Consider the following 18,274-nt stretch of genomic DNA (forward strand, 5'->3'; position numbering starts at 1 on the left):
CAAACAGCTCTCTGCTAAGGGGGACACATAAGGACTGCAGTCCATCCCAGACGCTACCTTACCCAGCAGAGCGAGTGGCGGGTCCCAGGACCATCTGTGCCCAGAGGAAGGGGTGCTGGAGGAGCACCTTGTTCTGACTTTCACAAAGGAACCTTTTGTGTTCACAGTGCCCGTGGCCCTGCAGTGGGTAGCAAGGCCTGCAGGATGCTGCCCAAGACCTCTCTGAGCTTATCCCCTGCCTTGTCCCTTCTCTTCCTGCTTAGTGCTCAGCGCTTCTCCAGCAGGCCAGCCCTCCTGCTGTGCCCTGGGCCTTTGCACGTACCATGCCTCTGCTGTGTGAGCCTCCTGTGGCTCCCGTTCTCACTTTTTTCACGTCTGTGTGCAAATGCCACCCTCCCTGAGATTCCCATGTTAAGGAACTCCCTGGAATTCTTTTTCTACTTTATCGTTGTCCCTTAGCAGCCCCTGACTTAGAATATGCTCACTTACTGAGCTTCTTACTTACCCTCCCCCCTCCTTCCTGCCCCTGCCCCATGAGAGCAGGGGCTTTCCTGTTGTGTTCAAGCTGTGTTGTCAGTGCCTGGAGTAGGTACCCCATGGATATGTGATGAGTGGGTGGGTGGATGGACAGACAGCACAAGCAGAAGTGTGTGTTCTGTGAAGGCCACCATGGTTCCTCTAGAGGTAGCCATTAAACGTATGGTCCTTGGCATCAGCTGTCACCTCCTAGCTATGTGACATTCACCAGTAATTTAACCTCTCTGAGCCTCATCTGTGAAATGAGAGTCCTAATACTATCTACTTCAGTTGAGTGATGATTGTGTTGCTATTGTTAGATACTTGCTAATGACTTAAGCCAATGGAGGCTTTCTGGGCGCGTGGTATTGGTTTTCATGATCAGGCTCTTTGTGGTGAAGGGGTCTACACAGGCAGGAGAAGAGGAAAGTCATCAGCGTTTTGTACTGATTGGTTCGGTCACAAATCCTTTGCAATCAGAGCATTTGGGATTGGGTCAAAGAAGATGGCAGCTGGAGCACAGGCTCCTGGAGCAGGATGGGGGTGCCGTGACACAGAGCGTAGGAGCACACGGCATGGGGGAGTGATGTGGGTTGGGGGTGAAGAGCCCACGCAGGCTTGGTTCAGGGCCGGGTGTGGCTGCAGCCCTGCCAGCCCAGCGGGCAGGTGCTGGGATGTCCCTGTGCATGTGATTACTTCATTATGGAGCCTTTCATTGACTTGGCTGCACTGTGCTGATGAACTGAGACTGGGGACAAGAGCACATAATTGAGGGAAATAAATTCCCATCACAGGCCGGGCTGCAGCCAGGAGCGTGTGTCCTCTAGGCATGTGTGTGGTGGCAGGGGGAGGGGATTCCTGTATTTTCTCAGGTGCGTCTCCCCTTCTTTCCTTCCCTTCCAGACCTTCACAAGCACTGGGTGCAGGGGGAGGAAGGAGTGTGCTGCATCTCCCCAGTCCTGCCTCTGTTTCCCCCGCTTGGAGCTGATTTTCCAGAAGCAGGCCTCTGGTGTCCTCACCTTGCCCTCTTTTCAACCACGCGGAGGAGCAGGAACCTGCCGGGGCCTCCCTCATTCCCCTCATGTACCTGTTCATTCTCTCATTCATTCCGTTACCCTTTGTTTGTTCACCTTCAGTTCTGTCTGTGCTCTCGGCTTAGATATCTATGAAGACAGGGAAGGGGAGCAATGTTACTGCCAGTCTTAATTGAAATAGTGTTTCATTCATCTGGGAAATGAGGCAGGGGAGGGGGCGGGGCAGGGTTTTCAGGGCAGTCTACTTGCCTCTGATTGGACACAGAACCAGGCCGGAAGATACCAATGCCACAAACGCATAGCAAGATCTTAAGAATTTAGGAACCAGAGTCATTTGCATAAAACGAAACCAAAAACCACACAACCAGCCAGCCACATGGTTTAACCACCACAAAGCCAATGTCCTGCTGCAATGTATTTTCTAAAAACTGGGATATCAGCTGCTCGGGTCGCCAGAGCATCTGAGGTCAGTCATTATTATTAATCAGTTGTTTACAGCAAAGAGACACACCCCCCTCCCATCACCCCCAACTCACAGTGTGTTTTGGGCCTTAAAAAAACATTTCCTGGAATGTGAAGTCTGTGTGCTGTGTGCTGGGGGTGCGTGCAATGGTTGGGCGAGGGAGGCAGGTTGCCTCAGTTACAAAGAAGCATGGGCGGTGTGAAGGCAGAGTAGAAAAGAAATGGAGAGCCCTCACTTGACACCCTCTGACCTCAGCCAGTGGAGCTGAATGCTGGAGAGCCAGGACTGAAATTGCAGTCACTTTAGATTATTTGGAGCGAGGAGAGGCAGGGAAAAAAGGGTCTGTTGACTACAGGAAGCTGAATTCTTCCTCTGCTGAAAAGCTTATTAGTGGAAGGGGAAAAAGCAATTACTTGGCTTTTGCTAGTTCTCTGTGGCTGGGATTCGGGGCTGTGACAGCAACCCCGTCACCAGTGCCTTCGACCTCACCCTGATCCAGAATATCAATGATGAGCTCTGCCCCAAGCCATTTGGGAGCAGTACTTCTGGGATTCCCCCCTTTCCAGAAAAGAGCATGGAAGGCAGGAGTATGTGAGTGAGTGGGTGTGTGCAGATGTAGGAGAGGGGGAGAGAGAGCTATCTCTCTGTCTCTTTAAAGACTTGTCCTGTCTTTAAATGTGATGCTTTTATTTGGGGCTTCATGTTGCCACTGGGCAGGAAGTTAACAGGGTACCAGGTGCCTGGAAACAGGATGGCTGGTTTTGTGTTGTGTATCGTAGGGTTTGCTTTGGTTTTGGTGAGTTCATTTTTTATCCTTGCTGTGCCATTTGTCTTAAAATGTAAAGAAAAATTAGGCATTGCTTTGAACAACTATGGTACCATTATTAGAATCCACCTGCCTCAACATCACCAGCTTGATTGAGGGAAGATTCCTGCAGAGCCAGCACCCAGGGAGGGGGGTGTGAGGCTGCACCACTCACACTGCCCTTGGCTTCTGTCTTGTTTGACTGTGTAAGCGTCTCCCAGAGCACTTCTTCCCTCCCCAGCTGATGGCCTTCATCTTCCTTTAGACACCCTTCTTCAGGCTTCCTCACTGTGTGGCTTTGGAGCCCTATCCTGCTCTAATCCCTGGTCTCCTAGTCTGTAAAATTAAGCTACCTGTGGTCACCTCCCCCAAATACCTCAAAACACAGGTAGAAGCTTCCAGTGACCAGGCTTTTGCAAACAGCCTTCATTCCTCCTTCCCTCATGTTTATGCTCTCTTCGTATTTGAACTGTTCTGCCTAGTTATCCTTGTTATATTTTCTAAAACACCTAAGAAATTTCTGCTTTTGCCATCCTAATTGTATCCAGCTAAATTTTACACAGCTAGATTTTTAATCCAATGTCCCTTCTATCTTTTCTTGCTTATGTATCTCCATTATTTAGGTTACCTGTCTTCAAGGCTGTTTTCTGTCTTAATTTCCATTCTCCTGGAACATTTCCTTTTCTTTTTAACCTTTCATCAAAGTTCTTTAGTAGCTGAGTCAACTCATAGGCTAACTCTTCTTAACAGAAATTGATCTGTTTTTTTTTTTTAACCATAATATATATTTAATTTTAAGATACAGCCTTACCTGGGTTTGTTTTTTGAAAGTTTTCATTGGTTTCCATCTAAATCACCTTCCTCCTCCTCCTCCTCCTCGTATTTGAAGATGTTGCTTGGCAAGTGAAGAATCACTTACTTTATTCTTTCTAATCATGGGGCAGTCTCATCTTCAGTGTTGCATTGCCCTTTGGTTAGTTCACCCTCACACCTCTGGCTTGTTTTACCCTTCCTTGCTAAAATCTTGGCCTTACAAAATGAAGCAAAACCTTTCACTTGTTTCGAGTTTCCCTTCCTTATTCTCTCACTGTCCAGTTTCTATATTTCACTTGTGAAATGTTGCTGGCTGGGCATGGTGACTCACACTTCTAATCCCAACACTTTGGGAGGCTGAGGCAGGAGGACTGCCTGAGGCCAGGACGCTGAGGCTGCAGTGAGCTGAGATGGTGCCACTGCACTCCAGCCTAGGCAACAGAGCAAGACCTTGTCTCAAAAAAAGAAACAACAACAACAACAAAAAGCCAAAAAAAAAAAAACAAAAAAAACCAAAACAAAACCAAGTTGCTCACTTACGAAAGTTTGGGGAAGTCTGAAGTAAGGATTTTTCTGTCAGCGGGTTTCTAGTACTTCCTCCAACTGCAGTGTGCACACGGAAGGATCTCGGCATCCCAGATTGTTTCTTTAAAATGTAATTGTGTGCTACGAATTTCTGTAGATCCCTTATTTCTGTCTCAAGTACCAACTCTTTGTCACTAAACTACACCTTCTGCCTGATCCCTGATGATTTTGTCATCTCATGGCAACGTTTTCTTTCTCTTTGGTTTCATGTATTTGTGGTTTTCGAATATTCCCCCCACTAAACAGGATGGGGTGTGAGTCTAGAAGTTAAATTACTTTTATTCAAGTGTTTGTCTTGATGACTATTGCTGTGTGTCTTGGGGCTTTGAGAGGTATTGCTGTATGCATTTGTGGAACACAATGTATTGCTTTTCAAGGGTTGCTAGCCTGTTCTTAGGTTTCAGAAACACCTCACGGGAGGAAAAGCTAAATAGATAAATAGTGAGTCCTGAGGCTGAATCTAGAGGGCAGTTTAGTAGCTGTGGGAGATTTGAGGAGCGCTGCTGTAGCTAAAATCATTGTGAAAGGGATGTGGGGGTGGCATTTTGTTAAACCCTAGCAAAAGACCATTTCATTGTACAGGATCCAAACTTTAAAAAAATAGAGGCTTTGGATCCAACTACTGGCATTACTTTCTGAGTTTCTAAAAAGGAGGAGGAAGATCCAATATTCTTTCTCCCTTTGGACATAGAATAGCTGTACAAGGTGCCTATTAAAAATGACAAGTTAGCAATTCCATCTACTTTTCCAAAAACCCCATTAATGGAGGAAAGCTCTTGAACGCAAACCTCTGGACTTTTTCTGTACCTCAGCTTCCTGCTTCACTTTCTTTGCAGTTTCCCAGGAAATGTCAACTGAAACATGTTGCTTCTGTTGCCTATTTGTTTCAAACATGCACGCTTTGGGACTGGATGGTTTTTGGAGAGTGGCCCAGTTTTTGACTTTCCACATGTAGATGCACCTTGAAATGTCTTGGGTCTGGCTTCTGGCAGAGTTAGGTTCTTCTCTGCTGGCACCAGGGAATTTGTGGTAGGTACCCGAAGGCTCCCCAGGATGCTTGCAGTTTGTAAGGGTCTTTCCTTGGCCACTTCCGGTGTTCGTTCACACGTTTCTAGCATTGCATTCTTGAATGTGCAACCTGTAAATACACAGTGACCTTTGTGGATGCTTGGGGCTGGCCAAGGGAGAGCAGATTTAGCTGGTGTTTTTCTGGGGGCAACATTGCCTGAAGTTGGCCTGATTTCTGTTCCCCAGATTTGGTTTGGAAAGTGTAAGCCTTTTGTTTGTGCTTTGTTTTTATGAATCAGCTTGTTTTACCAGCTGTGCATATTAGTGGCTTATGATCATGCAAAACGAAGCTCATTGACAGTCAGTTCCTGATTCTGCTGTCCACTGGTGGGAGTAAACTCATATTTCTGCCTCAGTTTTGTGCTTCGCAAGGGTGAAGCTGTTTTCTGAATGATTCTTCAGACATCATTTCTGAAAGAGATTCTTCAGATACTGTGGGCTTCAGAGTAAGGCGGCGAACAGGGAATTCAAGTCCCTCATTTGTATCCTCATGTGACTCAGACCTCTGGAGTCATGGTTTTATTTTTCTCTGTTGTGTGCCATTTGTTTCGATGGTCAGACACAAAATGTTTACCTCTCTCTTTTTCTGTTTGCTTTTTTGCTTCTCCTTGCCCCAAATATTCCATCATTCCCATTGGTATTGTCAAACTGTGTCTCCCCAGCATTGCAAATGCCTTGGGCCTGCATGGCTGCCCCTCCATCTCCCCTTCCCTGGCTGTCTTTCTTGTATAGATTGCATCCATCACCGTTGATGTTCCCGTTACGAGAGCCATCCCACAAGGTTTCACTTATACCCATTAGGTTCTAATCACCATCATTTAGTATCACTTCTGGTACATCCTGTTCATTTCCCATACACCTTCATTTGTATATAGATCCTTAAGTACACTTACAGGCCCTCCTTGACTTTTTTTCATCCATATATTTCCAACATTTTCCAATTAAATAAATAAGGAAACACAGATTTTTTTTTTTTTTTTTTTTTTTTTTTTTTTTTTGCATTAAGCATAAGATCTCTCCCTGACAAGCCAAGTCAGTTTTGATTCAGAAGGAGATACCAGTCTTCTTTAATGGGAACTGTTAAATTTTTTTAATTTACTCTCTATCACTCATGTGTGTTTATCTGTCTTGTTTTCTTCCCTCCCAGCATGGAAACCTGGCAGTGTTTATTTCCGGCAGGTTGTTATTGAAAGACAGATGCTTATAGGGACTGCTCAGCCTCACACCTGGAATGTTAAAAACCTTTCAGGCAGATCTGCTCTGTTGAAAAATGCCGCTTCCTACAGAGGAAGGGGACAGGAGGGAACTGGTACTCCATCAGGGAAACTCCCCTTCTTCATCCCACCCACATTGTCATGAACCCCCGATTCTGACCATAAATCTAGACACCTTAGATGATGCCTCTGAATCCACAAAATGGTTAATTCTGATGAGGAGATACTCCATTGAGACCTTCCTCTTTCTATCAACTCCAGCTTTTCTTTGGCCTTTATCAAATTTTCTGTCTTTAAGACATTACTATTTTCTCTCTCACATCCTCCTCTCTTTCCCAGTAGCATACTGTGTTGGAATCATTTTTCTTGACTACTTTGTTTTTAATGAGATGGGGGATACCCTTCTGGGTATCAAGGACCTTCTATTTTGCATGCCCCTTCTTTCTAGAACATTCCAGTTTGGTGTGAGGTTAAACTGTGTAAAATACTGTTTGAAAGAAAGGAGAAAAAGAGAAAGGAACTTGTCAAAATGCATTTGTTAGATCACGTTTTAAATGAAGTACAATTGAAGGTAGTTTTTGTCCAAAGAAAGGAAAAACCCCTGCAAATCCGCTGAGCTCCCAGAGAGAGCGCCTGCTTTGTCGTCGCCCTGACATTGAAGTGTAATTTTTCATGGTTATTTGGACTGGAAAATGGGGGAGGGAGAAGGGAGAGATGGGCTTGCGATTATTTCCCATAAATGACAACACAATCACATCACACTCTGCTACAGACATGCTCGGGGAATTTGCCTTCTTTACATTTCATGTGTGCAAGTAACAGCAACAGTCATGGCTCTGTAGAAATCCGAGGGAACTAATCCCTGCTGAATTCCGTTTACTTCAGAGTGCTGGGACCTAGCTAGGTTTCTTACTTAGTGTGTATTCCGAGAGCGTTTCGGGGTTGGGTTTGTATTTTACAAACTGGAACTCACACCTTTCAGTTATTTAAAAAAAAAAAAATCTTCCTGTGAATAGCCACCAGGCGAGTCTGCAACATATTTCGTTCCGTTGTGCTTTGTCGCCGCACATTTACTTTTATCCTTTCTGGATTTCTGCAGGGGGCAACCCAGGTGCTTTTGCTAAGAACACAGATAAATGGAACGTGTTGCAATACTGGCTCTAGGCGTTTCCTCCCTTTTTCTCCTCTCTTGACCCCCACCCACCCCCGTAATTCTAGTGTGGTTTTGACAAACTGTTCAAATGGCCAAGTGGTCTTGCCTGGGAGAGGAAAAATGGCAGGACCCGTCCCTCACCACACAACGGCAGCATTTTTCACTTCATGCTCTGGCATTCTGTGCTGTTCCCACAGGAGGGACAGCTCAAAGAGGGGAAATTTTCTCCGGGAGGCCTTAATAGGCCTTGGCCGCTTTGGACTAACAGGCTCTCTCCTGTCAATGCTCAAGTTGGAGGTGAAGTTAAGTAAAAAGGCAAATGGAGAGGCTCCCCCAGGCTTGCGTTCTTGTTGAGCTGGGCCACACTCTGCCCAGCAGGGGCGGAACACGCAGGCAGGCTGCAGCCTGGCCCTCCCTTCCCAGTCTGCCTCTTGCCACACAATCCCCATTTTTCTTGTTTCTGTAAACAGTGGTAAGACCTTCAAATATACAAAAGCATAAATGGTCTCTATTCTCCAATTAGTCATTTTTAATAATACTCAGAGTTGCTTTCAGAGTGTTGATTCTTACAGCCTGATGCCAAAACACAGGGATGGTGGTTGTGGGGGACAGGAACGGGGGTCAGGGTGGGGGCGGTAAGGAGGCTGAATTCCTTCAGTGTGGGGTTTTCCCGCAGGGCCTCCCTGCTGCAACCCCCTTGGAAGCTGGCAGCTCTCCACCACCTTTCAAGCTCTGTCCAGAAACTACAGGCACTGTGGCCCCAGGTGTATTTGGTAAACGAGCATCTAGTGGTAAAAAGAATTCTTGTGGTAAAATGATTAAAGGATCCATGTGAAAAAGAGTGTGTAGGGCCAGGCACAGTGGATCACATCTGTAATCCTAACACTTTGAGAGGCCAAGGCAAGAGGATCACTTGAGCCCAGGAGTTTGAGACCAGCCTAGGCAACACAGTGAGACCCCTATCTGTAGGACCTTTTTTTTTTTTTTTTTTTTTTTTTTACACTTAGCTGGGCATGGTGAAGTGCACCTGTAGTTCTAGCTACTCAGGAGGTCAAGGCAGGAGGATCACTTGAGGCCAGGAGTTCAAGACCAGCCTGGGCAACATAGTGAGACCCCATCCCTACTAAAAATACAAGAAGTATCCTGGCGTGGTGGCATGTGCCTGTAGTCCAAGCTACTCAGGAGGCTGAGGGAGGAGGATCGCTTGAGCCCAGGAGTTTGAGGCTACAGTAAGCGATGATTGCACCACTGCACTCCAGCCTGGGTGACCAAGAAAGACCCCGTGTCAAAAAAAAAAGAAAGAAATCATCATTGGAGCCAGGGTGTGTGTCTGATGTTTTCTGTGACCCCAGTTTCTTTGTTTATTCCATCCTCTTCACTTTTAGAGGGTTGAAATCTGTTTGTGTCATTGTCATCTTCAAGAAGGCTGTTTTGTTTAAAACAAGCTAGCAGTTTGTTAGCAGTTTGGCTACTTATTTTTGGTAAGCCACCAGGGTGGAAAAATTACCTGTAGGAGCATTAGGCTGACCCCTGACTCTTTAGTCCAGCAGATAGTGAAAGGTCTTTCGCATGGCAGAGAGCTTAAGTGGGTGAGAAAATGGAAAAGGATGAAGGCAATGGCGCCCTAGAGGGAGACCTGCCTCTGTTTTTCCCACACTGTGTCTCACTGACTCAGTGCCCTTGGGTCCTAATGAAGAGGCAGCTTCTAGAGGCCCAGGCCCACAGGAGTGCGGCAGGCCCATTTGCTTATCATCCACGCAGAGAGCAAATGGGCATGAATGTCTTGAGCTTTATTCATGCACTGGAGTTTGCCCATTGGAAAAGAAATGATATCCTGAGAAGATGGAAAAATATTACACTTCTGATGAGTAAATAGATGCTCCAGCTGTAGAGCCCCTGCCTGCTTCCCCTGCCCCCACCCCCCACACACATCTGCACTCAGTCTCACCCCTTTGAGGTTTCCTGCCTGGACTACCATAGGGTTAGCTCAAGATGTCCCACTCATCAGTGTTGGTTTGGATCCCAGGCCCTTCCTCTTGTGATGTGGCATTTTCCTCAGTGAATGTATATACTCTGCTAAGAGGTGGAAGACGGAATGGGCAAAGTTGGTTGGTAATTTTTTTTTTTTTTATTTAGATGATTATCCACAGAGGACTTCCACGGAGATTGGTAAATTCCCTTTTCCGTGGACATCCATGAGAACATGCAGTCACCTTTACTAAGATGCTGAGTGTAAGGTGTGTGAAGAGAACCATTTGTACTTGTTATAAGCAAAACCACCTTGATTTAAGGGAAAATTTCTGAGGCAGGGCATTGTCACCCAGAAAACCTAACTGCTTGGAAGTTACCTCTCGGGCATCTGGCCGGGTTGTCAGGGCTGGAAGAACACCATGGAATAAAACCACGGGGTAAATATTTGAGAAAATGTGTCAGGGATGCTGCAGAGTAGGCTACTACCTTCTGGATCTGGCTGTCACGGTGCAGGCAGGATATACGCTGGGGCACATGGAGAGTCACTGGCAGGACTTCTGGTCACTCTTCGACGAGATTCCACTTGCCCAAAAGTCACAGAGGGAGAATGGCATAGGGAGTGGCCCACCTCCATCGGTGCAGTCACAACACCTCCATCGGTGTAGTCACAAAGATTACCACCACTAGCCTCTTCCTTTCTGGCTTGGAGAGAGAAAACGGGAGTAGAAGTAACAAGCTGGGAGCAACACAACTGCCCATCTATCAGCATTACAGATTGTATTCTGTTATAAGTTTCTATTGTAGCAGAATTATAACACACTGGATTTTCTTTGAAATCAGTGGTCTAGGCCTTAGTAGTCATCTTTTATATTGTGGGATTTGATTTGACCTGTATTTGCAAAATAAAGCATGCATATTCTGTAGAATATTTGCAGCCAGTAGAGGTTTCCCATTGATAACAAAATGCCAAGAGGATTGGACACGCTAGAGTGTTCTGCCCTCGTTTTCCAGTTGTGTCAGCCAAGGCTTAAAGAAAAGTGATTGGCCAGGGTATACAATGAGTCTCAGGATGCCGCACCTACACAGGAGTTAGAGGGACAAGAGAGCGAGACACATCCCCGAGTCCTTCCTTCCACCCACTACAGACACACCAGCAAACGCCGCTTGTAGCTGCCACCCTCCATGTCACTCCTGATGGTCAGGGTGTACCCCGCCTTTCCCGCCTGCTTCAGTGGTCGTCCTTGGGTTAATTAGGTTGAAAATGGAGAAAGGAAAAGCTTTAACTCTATCTTCAAAGTAAGCAGATTGGTTATTTTGTTTTTCAAAGAAGAGGTCCTATATACAATTAAAACTTGTTTCTGGTAAACCTCATTCCAGGAAAGATGAGCTTTTAACAAAAGGCTTTTGACAGCTGCAGGCTATTTCATTTTTTTAATGCCGAATGAAAAATCAATACATTTTTCTGGGTTATACATATTCAGAACAGGCCTGATATTTCCATTATAATGGAAAGTGGGTGTCTGTGCACATCTCGCCTGTCAGAGCTGCACCGCCGCATTTTCCAAGCCACTGCTAAATATTTCAAACCTGATTTGATTGTGGTTCATGACAGCTAATGTTTCTCAGCTCTTGAGCCTGCCGACAGGCAAACGCACTTTATTTCACCCCCACCCTCAAACATCGCTCCCTCCGAAGAAAAAGGAAAGAACAATTTCATTCTTCGGGGATCACAGATTGGTGTATTATTTAAGTAACATGATCATGTGAGAGCCTCGGGTACAGATACCCTGATTCTTAGGAGAATTTCCAAATTTCTATCACACCAAGGCACTATGGGGGCTTTGTCAGGTTTGGGGAAGGTTTGAATTAATCTGCATTATCCTGTTAAGAGTTAGGAACAGAGGGACTAGTCTTAATCATTGATTGACTCCCCTTCCTTCAAGCTTGTAAGTGATTCGTAGAATACCCCCCATGGACATGTCACTCGGCCCCATTATTTGGGAAAATAGTACCATTTTTTTCTTTTTTTTTTAACAACTGGAACATTTTCTTGGGTGATGCATTCAGGGAGTGTGTTCAGTGAGGTTGCGGGGTTGAATGCTGACTTTGTGGTGATGCCACCTCTATTTTTGGCTTCTGCCTGGTGCTGCTTTCACGAACCAGTTTCCAGGTTGTTCATAAGATTGGTGCAAATTCCCATAGGGCTGCCAGTTGGCACGCTTGCCTCCTTTGGAAGCAGATTTCACCACCGATGGGGGAATTGTGCAGTCACCTTTACCAAGATACTAAGTATAAGGTATATTAAGAGATCAATTTGCATTTGTGGTCAGCAGAACCATTTTGATTGAAGGGAAATTTTCTGGGACTGGGGTATCATCCCCTTGAAAACTGAAGCTATCCTAGGAAGCTTTCCCCTTTAGAAGGTATTTATCTGCTGGAGTTCTTGCACTTGAGGGCTCTGCACTTAACCAGGTGGCCTGACTGATGAGCAGGATGGAATGGATTTGGCCAAGCACTAGTAAGTAACTGCTATCTGGGAGAAGCAGTTGTAAAAAGGAGGTGGTGATGGAGAGTTTTGTTTTGTTTTTCAGACAGGGTCTCACTCTGTTGCCTGTTGCCTAGGCTAGAGTACAGTGATGGAGTGATGGCTCACAGCAGCCTCAACTGCTCAGGCTCAAGTAATCCTCCCACCTCAGCTTCCTGAGTTAGCTATGACTACAAGGGTGTGCCATCACACCCAGCTGATTTTTACATTTTTTGTAGAGATGGGGGTCTCACTCTGTTGTCCAGGTTGGTCTCAAACTCCTGAGTTCAAGCAATCTGCCCACCTCGGCCTCCCAAAGTGCTGGGATTACAGGCATGAGCCACCATGCCCAGCCAGAAAAGAGATTTTTAAAGGCCTTCAGTCACCGTTGAAGATGGAAATGAAAGGCAGAAGGGACCCTAGGAAGACGTTGCAGTTTTCCAATATTTGCTTTTATTTCCCTAACTCTTTAATATGAAAACACATACAGGAGGGGGTGCTCCAGTTTGAGGCTACTGTGGGCTTCCACAGGGGTTTTAAAGGCACCTTTTCTGGTGTCTTCTAAAACACAGAGCTGTCTGGGAGGCATTGGGCCTGCTACCTCCTGCCCAGAACCAGGGTGGGACTAGGGGAGTGGGGATGACCTCTTCTCCCAGGTCCTGGCTATGCCCTTGGGAAAGCATTCCTGGTGTGCTCTGGTTGGGATCAGAAATACCGATAAATGCTTGAAGGAGAAGATGGTTTTGATTTGTCTGTTTCAGCCTTAAAAATGGCACAGTGGCTGTTACATGTCTTGGTCTCTTTTTCTGTAGGAAGGACAAGATTTTCCAGATAAAACTGATCATCAGTCCATCTAGTCTTCACTTGTTCCTATCATCTGTCAGTAGCTGATATTATAGGGGAAAAAAATCTGCAGCCTCTGTAATAATGACCCAGCCAATTGCCACTGACTTCGCAGAAGAGGGGGGAATGCAATCCGTGATCCGTGGGGAAAAATAGCAAGAAACAAAAAACCTCCCCTCCATTCTCCAGCATGTGTGTATCAAATCTACATTCCTAAAGAGAACAAGGGCTCCTAGATAACAGCCCTAGGAGCTTAGCGTGTGGACGCAGACTTCTGTTTCAAAGTGGGATGCCATTTCGCCCCTGGTTCCCATGTGTTTCCAGGTCGGGGAGACCAAGCCCTTCCCCAGGCCTGGCTCTTGGTAAGCAGCTTGCTTTATGCTTTCGGAACCAATAAAACACACCCTGCCTGCAAAGCATCGTGGGCCAGAGCTGTCCAGAGGAATTTTCAGTTTGCGTCTCTGTTTTTTAATCATTTCTCTACCTTTATTGGTATTCAGAGCTCACAGTTTTCCGGTTACTGTCAGCCTGGGCTTTCATCCATTTTAAAGAGCTATTTTTCCTCTTGCTGTTGATGATGATGGTATAAAGACAGATGGTGTAACTGCTTATGAACGTCCTATTTTATATCTACAGGACCAGACAGTTCACTTGAAGACATACATTATTTCCACATGCTCAGGTTAGGCGTCCCAGACTCGTCTGCCTCCTGCAGCCAGCAGCCCTTCCGGGCCTCGCCATGCGGAGGGCGACACCTGTAGGTCACAGCTGGAACTGCAGAGATGAGCTGGCTGGGCTGAATGGGACCTGGTTTTTAGGTGGGGGTGGGGGGCTGAGGACACTACACTGATCCCCTTGAAAGGGAGCTGGCTTATCCAGGATTTTCCTAATCATTTCTTCTTCCACCACGCATAGAGCAGTCTTTTAGTGAATGAATCACAAATGATAATATTAAACCTAGGAACTCAAGAAGAGGACTTGATTTGTAAATCTTTAAAAAAAAAAGAGAGATAAGCAAAATAAGTTCTTGAAATAACCTCTTTCGTTGATCCTCTCATCAGAACTCAGCTGCCTTCATTTTCTGCTTGCAGTAGGGCAGGGAGGAGAGAAAGCAAAGGCCCAAGTGGGCTCACAGAATGAGAACTCCAGGAATATTCACAAAGCAACATGCAGTTTCCATGCTTGATGCATCAATGATCTGCTTATACATTACAGTCTCTAGCTTCTCAACAGATTTGTTTGGTAAGGCTCAAAGAATTGGGGTCAGTGTCGGGTGACCGTGAGTTTTTAATGCTCTGCTGTGATAGCTGCAGGCTGTATAATGTGCTGGCTTGGAGATGGTCCCCCAGTGGGTACATCCCTTCCCATGTCTGCTGAGCAGCACCTTCAGACACTGCTCATCACCATCTCAGGGTGTTCTGTAGTTTGTAGGTGTCAGACTCTCCCCATCTAAGGTGATCATATGTATGCACTAGAGATGAGAGGCCACTGAGCCATCTCTTTGCCTAATCAATTTTGGTTAACCCATTTATGCCAGAGATTGAAAAATTTTTTTGCGTGAAAAATCAGACCCTGGCGATGACCTTCAGCAGTAGGATATAAATAACTCCCACAAGCTTAGTGTTCCAATAATGGAACACTAGGCATAAATGTATCAACAGTACAGATATTTTGTGTCACAGCATGTATTAGGACAAATAAGGATCCTTTAAGGGACCTAGCTCATCTGGGTAGACCTAATGTAATAATATTCATTGACCGAATGCTGGTATCACCATTCAAAGATGAATTTTATTATAGTGTTGAACAATTTTATTGAAAGCCTAAAAATGTGCTCGGAACATCCCACTTGGACATAATGAAGATAGTTCCTGTGTCATGCTGTGTAATTTGTTATTACTCTACTGACACCTATACATGTTTTCTCTGCTAAATGATGTATGGTGTCGAAATGTGGGGCTCTGTAACTGATTGACTTCAAGCTGTGGTTGCCTAATTCTTCTCTGTTTGAACTAAGGGTAGGGTAGGGAAACTTGATGTTGACTTTATTGTGCAGTGAGACAAAGAAGGAGACATAAAAATTATATGTGGAATATGAGTTGGAGATGAAAATAAGCAGTACCATATTTCACCTGTGTTCCCAGTGACTGCCTCATAAGCTCCCTCTTGGTGGTAAGGAAGAAAGAACATTTGTGACACTAGTTCAGTTTTCCAGACCTTGGACCTCTGTCATCTCTTGAGTCAAGACAATGTGATTCTAAATAGACACCTTCTTCCTCAGTGTTTTTGAAACTCTTTAAGACCAATTTACTTTGTACTCCTATTACTTTCTTTGTGAGATACATTTAGAGGCTGTTTTCTAGACAGTCAGAAGGCATGACACTTTGAAAAACTGAAAAGTAGTGTCAGGGTAGAGGGTGTTTTCTAGAGGGTCAGAAGGCATGATACTTTAAAATACTGAAAAGTAGAATTGGGTTTGGAGAGACCTCTGGCGGTGCTCAACAGAGGCCTGATCCAGTGTTCTTAAGCCAGACCCAGTACTTCCTTGCTGGGGTCTGGTCTACTGACAGATGTGGGCATCCTTGCCCTCATGCCTGCGCACCTGAGAAAATGTCCTCTTCATAGCCTCCTAATAATTTCGTCTGTATTAAAATTATTTCACCTTGGTTTGTCCACTTGATTCATTCCCTTAGCCCATTCTTACTGAATGCATGCTCTGGATAATGTGACTCAGAGGACCAGGAAAGCAAGAGAGAAGTGTCTCCCCTTCTTTCCCTCAGTATCTAGAGTATCTTATTCTCTTCTTCCCCACTTGGCCGAATGACATTTCACTTCATAAGCAACCTAGCGTTGGCAGCCATCATTCTGCCTTCACTGTAGCACTGTGTACTGAACTGGAGAGACATTTCCTGCATTAGTTTTAAACCCATAGTGAGTGAAGGATGGAATTGCTTCAAAAAGAAAGTGTGTGACTCTGTTACAAATTTTTATCCTTTACTCTACAAATCTCACTTCCCACCACTGCCTCCTGGCATGCTCACAAGATGCCATTTGGTTTTTGGAACTCTTCAAACTGATGAACTCATATCACTGATACTCTATGACTCTTCACAACCTGAATGACTTCCAACAACTCCCACACCCTCTGGCACATGCATAGGCACTGTGAGCGCTGTGAGGGGTCAGTGACTGGGGGGTGGTCTAGGCCAATGCCTAGACCGGCATTGGGAGGCTCTGGGAATGGAACTAGGCATGAAGTGAACAGGTGGCCACGTGTTGCATTTTCAAGTGTAAAACACTTGCATGCAACTTCAGGGATTCAGGTGGAGCTGCTGCTTCAGCCAGGATTGGTTTTTTAGTTAGAACTAGTCAAGTGAAGCATTCAGAATCTGTCTGGAAATACCTAATGGCCACATGTCTGGGGCAAGTCACAACCTCATACCAGCTGTTTACCCAGAAGGAAGGTCCCCACTGCTTACCCAGACTTTGGTATATCCTTAGTACAGTCAGCCTCTCAGGGGCCTCTGGAAAGAGAAGGGGGACGAGTCATTGGTGTCTGTTTTGTGGTTGGCAGTTCTTTGCAATAGGGGCCAAAAGTCCTTCATCTTCTTTTTATTTTTAACCCTTGACATGTTTTTCTTCTGTTTCAGAAGAAGCCATTGAAGATGTTGAAGGACCCAATGAAACAGCTGCTGATCCAGAGGAGCTTGCTAAGGAGCAAGAGGGTGGAGGCGAGAAAGACCAGGGCAAGTGGGCAGGTAGTGTGCGTGGCTGCCCTCGAACCTTCTAATCTTTCCTTCCCTGGAAGAATGGAGCTAACAAGTCAGGGAGCAGACACATCCTTAGTCTACCCAGAAAAACTCTGTTGGCTTTGGTCATGTGGGAGGGGGATTTCATTTTGCTTTTTTGAGCAGTCACCTTTATTCTCCTTTATTATACTATATTATACTATATGTTTTAATGGTTAAGCTTTTTAAGTGGCACCAAAGCCAACTTGTTTATTGAGTATCCAGGTAAGTGCCAAGCTCTGTGCAAGAGCATCTCAGTTTTGGTCACCTCTCTTTGGTGGCTCTTCACCAAAATGCCCTTGATGTCATTCTTCCTCTATTGAAGGTCCAGTCGCTGGTCCCACCTGCTCCCAAGGCCAGTGGAGGGATCTGTCATGTGGAACTTGATCAGGGTCACCCCTGATTCTTAGCCTCAAGATTCTCTAAGGGTCAGGCACAGGGGCTCATGCCTGGAATCTCAATACTTTGGGAGGCTGAGGTGGTAGGATCACTTGAGGTCAGGAATTCAAGACCTGCCTGGGCAACATAGCGCGTCCCTGTCTCTACTAAAATTAAAAAAAAAGAAAAAAAAAAATTTGCTGGGTGTGGTGGCACATACCTGTAGTCCCAGTTACTCGGGGGGCTGAGGTGGGAGAACCACTTGAACCCTCAACTGGAGGTTGCGGCTGCAGCGAGCCCTGATCATGCCAGCCACTGCCACTCCACCCTGGGTGACAGAGTGAGACTCTATCTCGGGTGGGGGGGTGGGGAAGGATTCTCAGCTGAGCGTAATGGCTCACGCCTGTAATCTCAGCCCTTTGGGAGGCTGAGGTCGGCAGATTGCTTAAGCTCAGAAGTTCGAGACCAGCCTGCACAACATGGTGAGACACTGTGTCTACAAAACATTAGCCAGACATTGTGTTGCACGCTTGTAGTACCAGCTGCCTGGGGGCCTGAGGTGGGAGGAGTGCTTGAGCCAGGGAGGTCAAGGCTACAGTGAGCTAAGATCATGCCATAGCACTCCAGCCTGGGTGATCAAAAAAAAAAAAAAAAAAAAAAAATTCTAAGGGAGTCAGCAGTGAAGGGTGATCTTTGTCCTGCATTTGGGGGCCTGGGCAGGGCCCTGCACAGGTGGTGCCTGCCCTGGATATTCTTCCTGTCCTCCCCCTCCCCCAGGGTGAGCACTCACATGCTGAAAACCACCCAGAGGGGAGACAAGCAGTGCAGCCAGGAAGGGGGACATCTTACCCAAAGCAGAAGACATTGAAGAAGCCAAGACAGAAAGTGCTATTTCTGGAAAAACTGGTGTTGAGAGAAGGAGAACGGCCATTTCTCTTTTTTTTTTTTTTTTTTTTTTCTTTTGGAGACGGAGTCTCGCTCTCTCGCCCAGGCTGGAGTGCAGTGGCGCGATCTCGGCTCACTGCAAGCTCCGCCCCCCGGGTTCACGCCATTCTCCTGCCTCAGCCTCCTGAGTAGCTGGGACTACAGGCGCCGCCACCTCGCCCGGCTAGTTTTTTG

The 18,274-nt window shown here is 46.0% G+C and overlaps 1 protein-coding gene and 1 long non-coding RNA gene across 9 annotated transcripts in view; one reads left to right on the forward strand and one right to left on the reverse strand.

Moving 5' to 3' along the window:
- Positions 1 to 18,274, forward strand: part of ZFHX3 (zinc finger homeobox 3) — a 276,330-nt gene that overhangs the window by 212,825 nt on the left and 45,231 nt on the right. For 4 of the 6 annotated variants that reach the window (XM_038007954.2, XM_038007955.2, XM_007993788.3 and 1 more), the window contains one exon: positions 16,640 to 16,747. In XM_038007954.2, the coding sequence (XP_037863882.2) occupies positions 16,640 to 16,747 (108 nt within the window). The remainder of the gene's footprint in view (positions 1 to 16,639; positions 16,748 to 18,274) is intronic. The other 2 variants (XM_073015531.1, XM_007993789.3) reach the window with 1 other exon arrangement.
- Positions 1 to 18,274, reverse strand: part of LOC103233196 (uncharacterized) — a 179,890-nt gene that overhangs the window by 498 nt on the left and 161,118 nt on the right. Inside the window, exons 3-4 of one of the 3 annotated variants that reach the window (XR_012092968.1) lie at positions 10,109 to 10,320; positions 1,536 to 1,679 (exon numbers count right to left, since the gene is read on the reverse strand). This is a non-coding gene — a long non-coding RNA (uncharacterized lncRNA). Of the gene's footprint in view, positions 1 to 1,535; positions 1,680 to 10,108; positions 10,325 to 18,274 lie in introns of all 3 variants that reach the window. The other 2 variants (XR_005243811.2, XR_005243813.2) reach the window with 2 other exon arrangements.

The sequence above is a fragment of the Chlorocebus sabaeus genome, chromosome 5 (assembly GCF_047675955.1).
Source record: "Chlorocebus sabaeus isolate Y175 chromosome 5, mChlSab1.0.hap1, whole genome shotgun sequence".
Classification (NCBI taxonomy): Eukaryota; Metazoa; Chordata; class Mammalia; order Primates; family Cercopithecidae; genus Chlorocebus; species Chlorocebus sabaeus.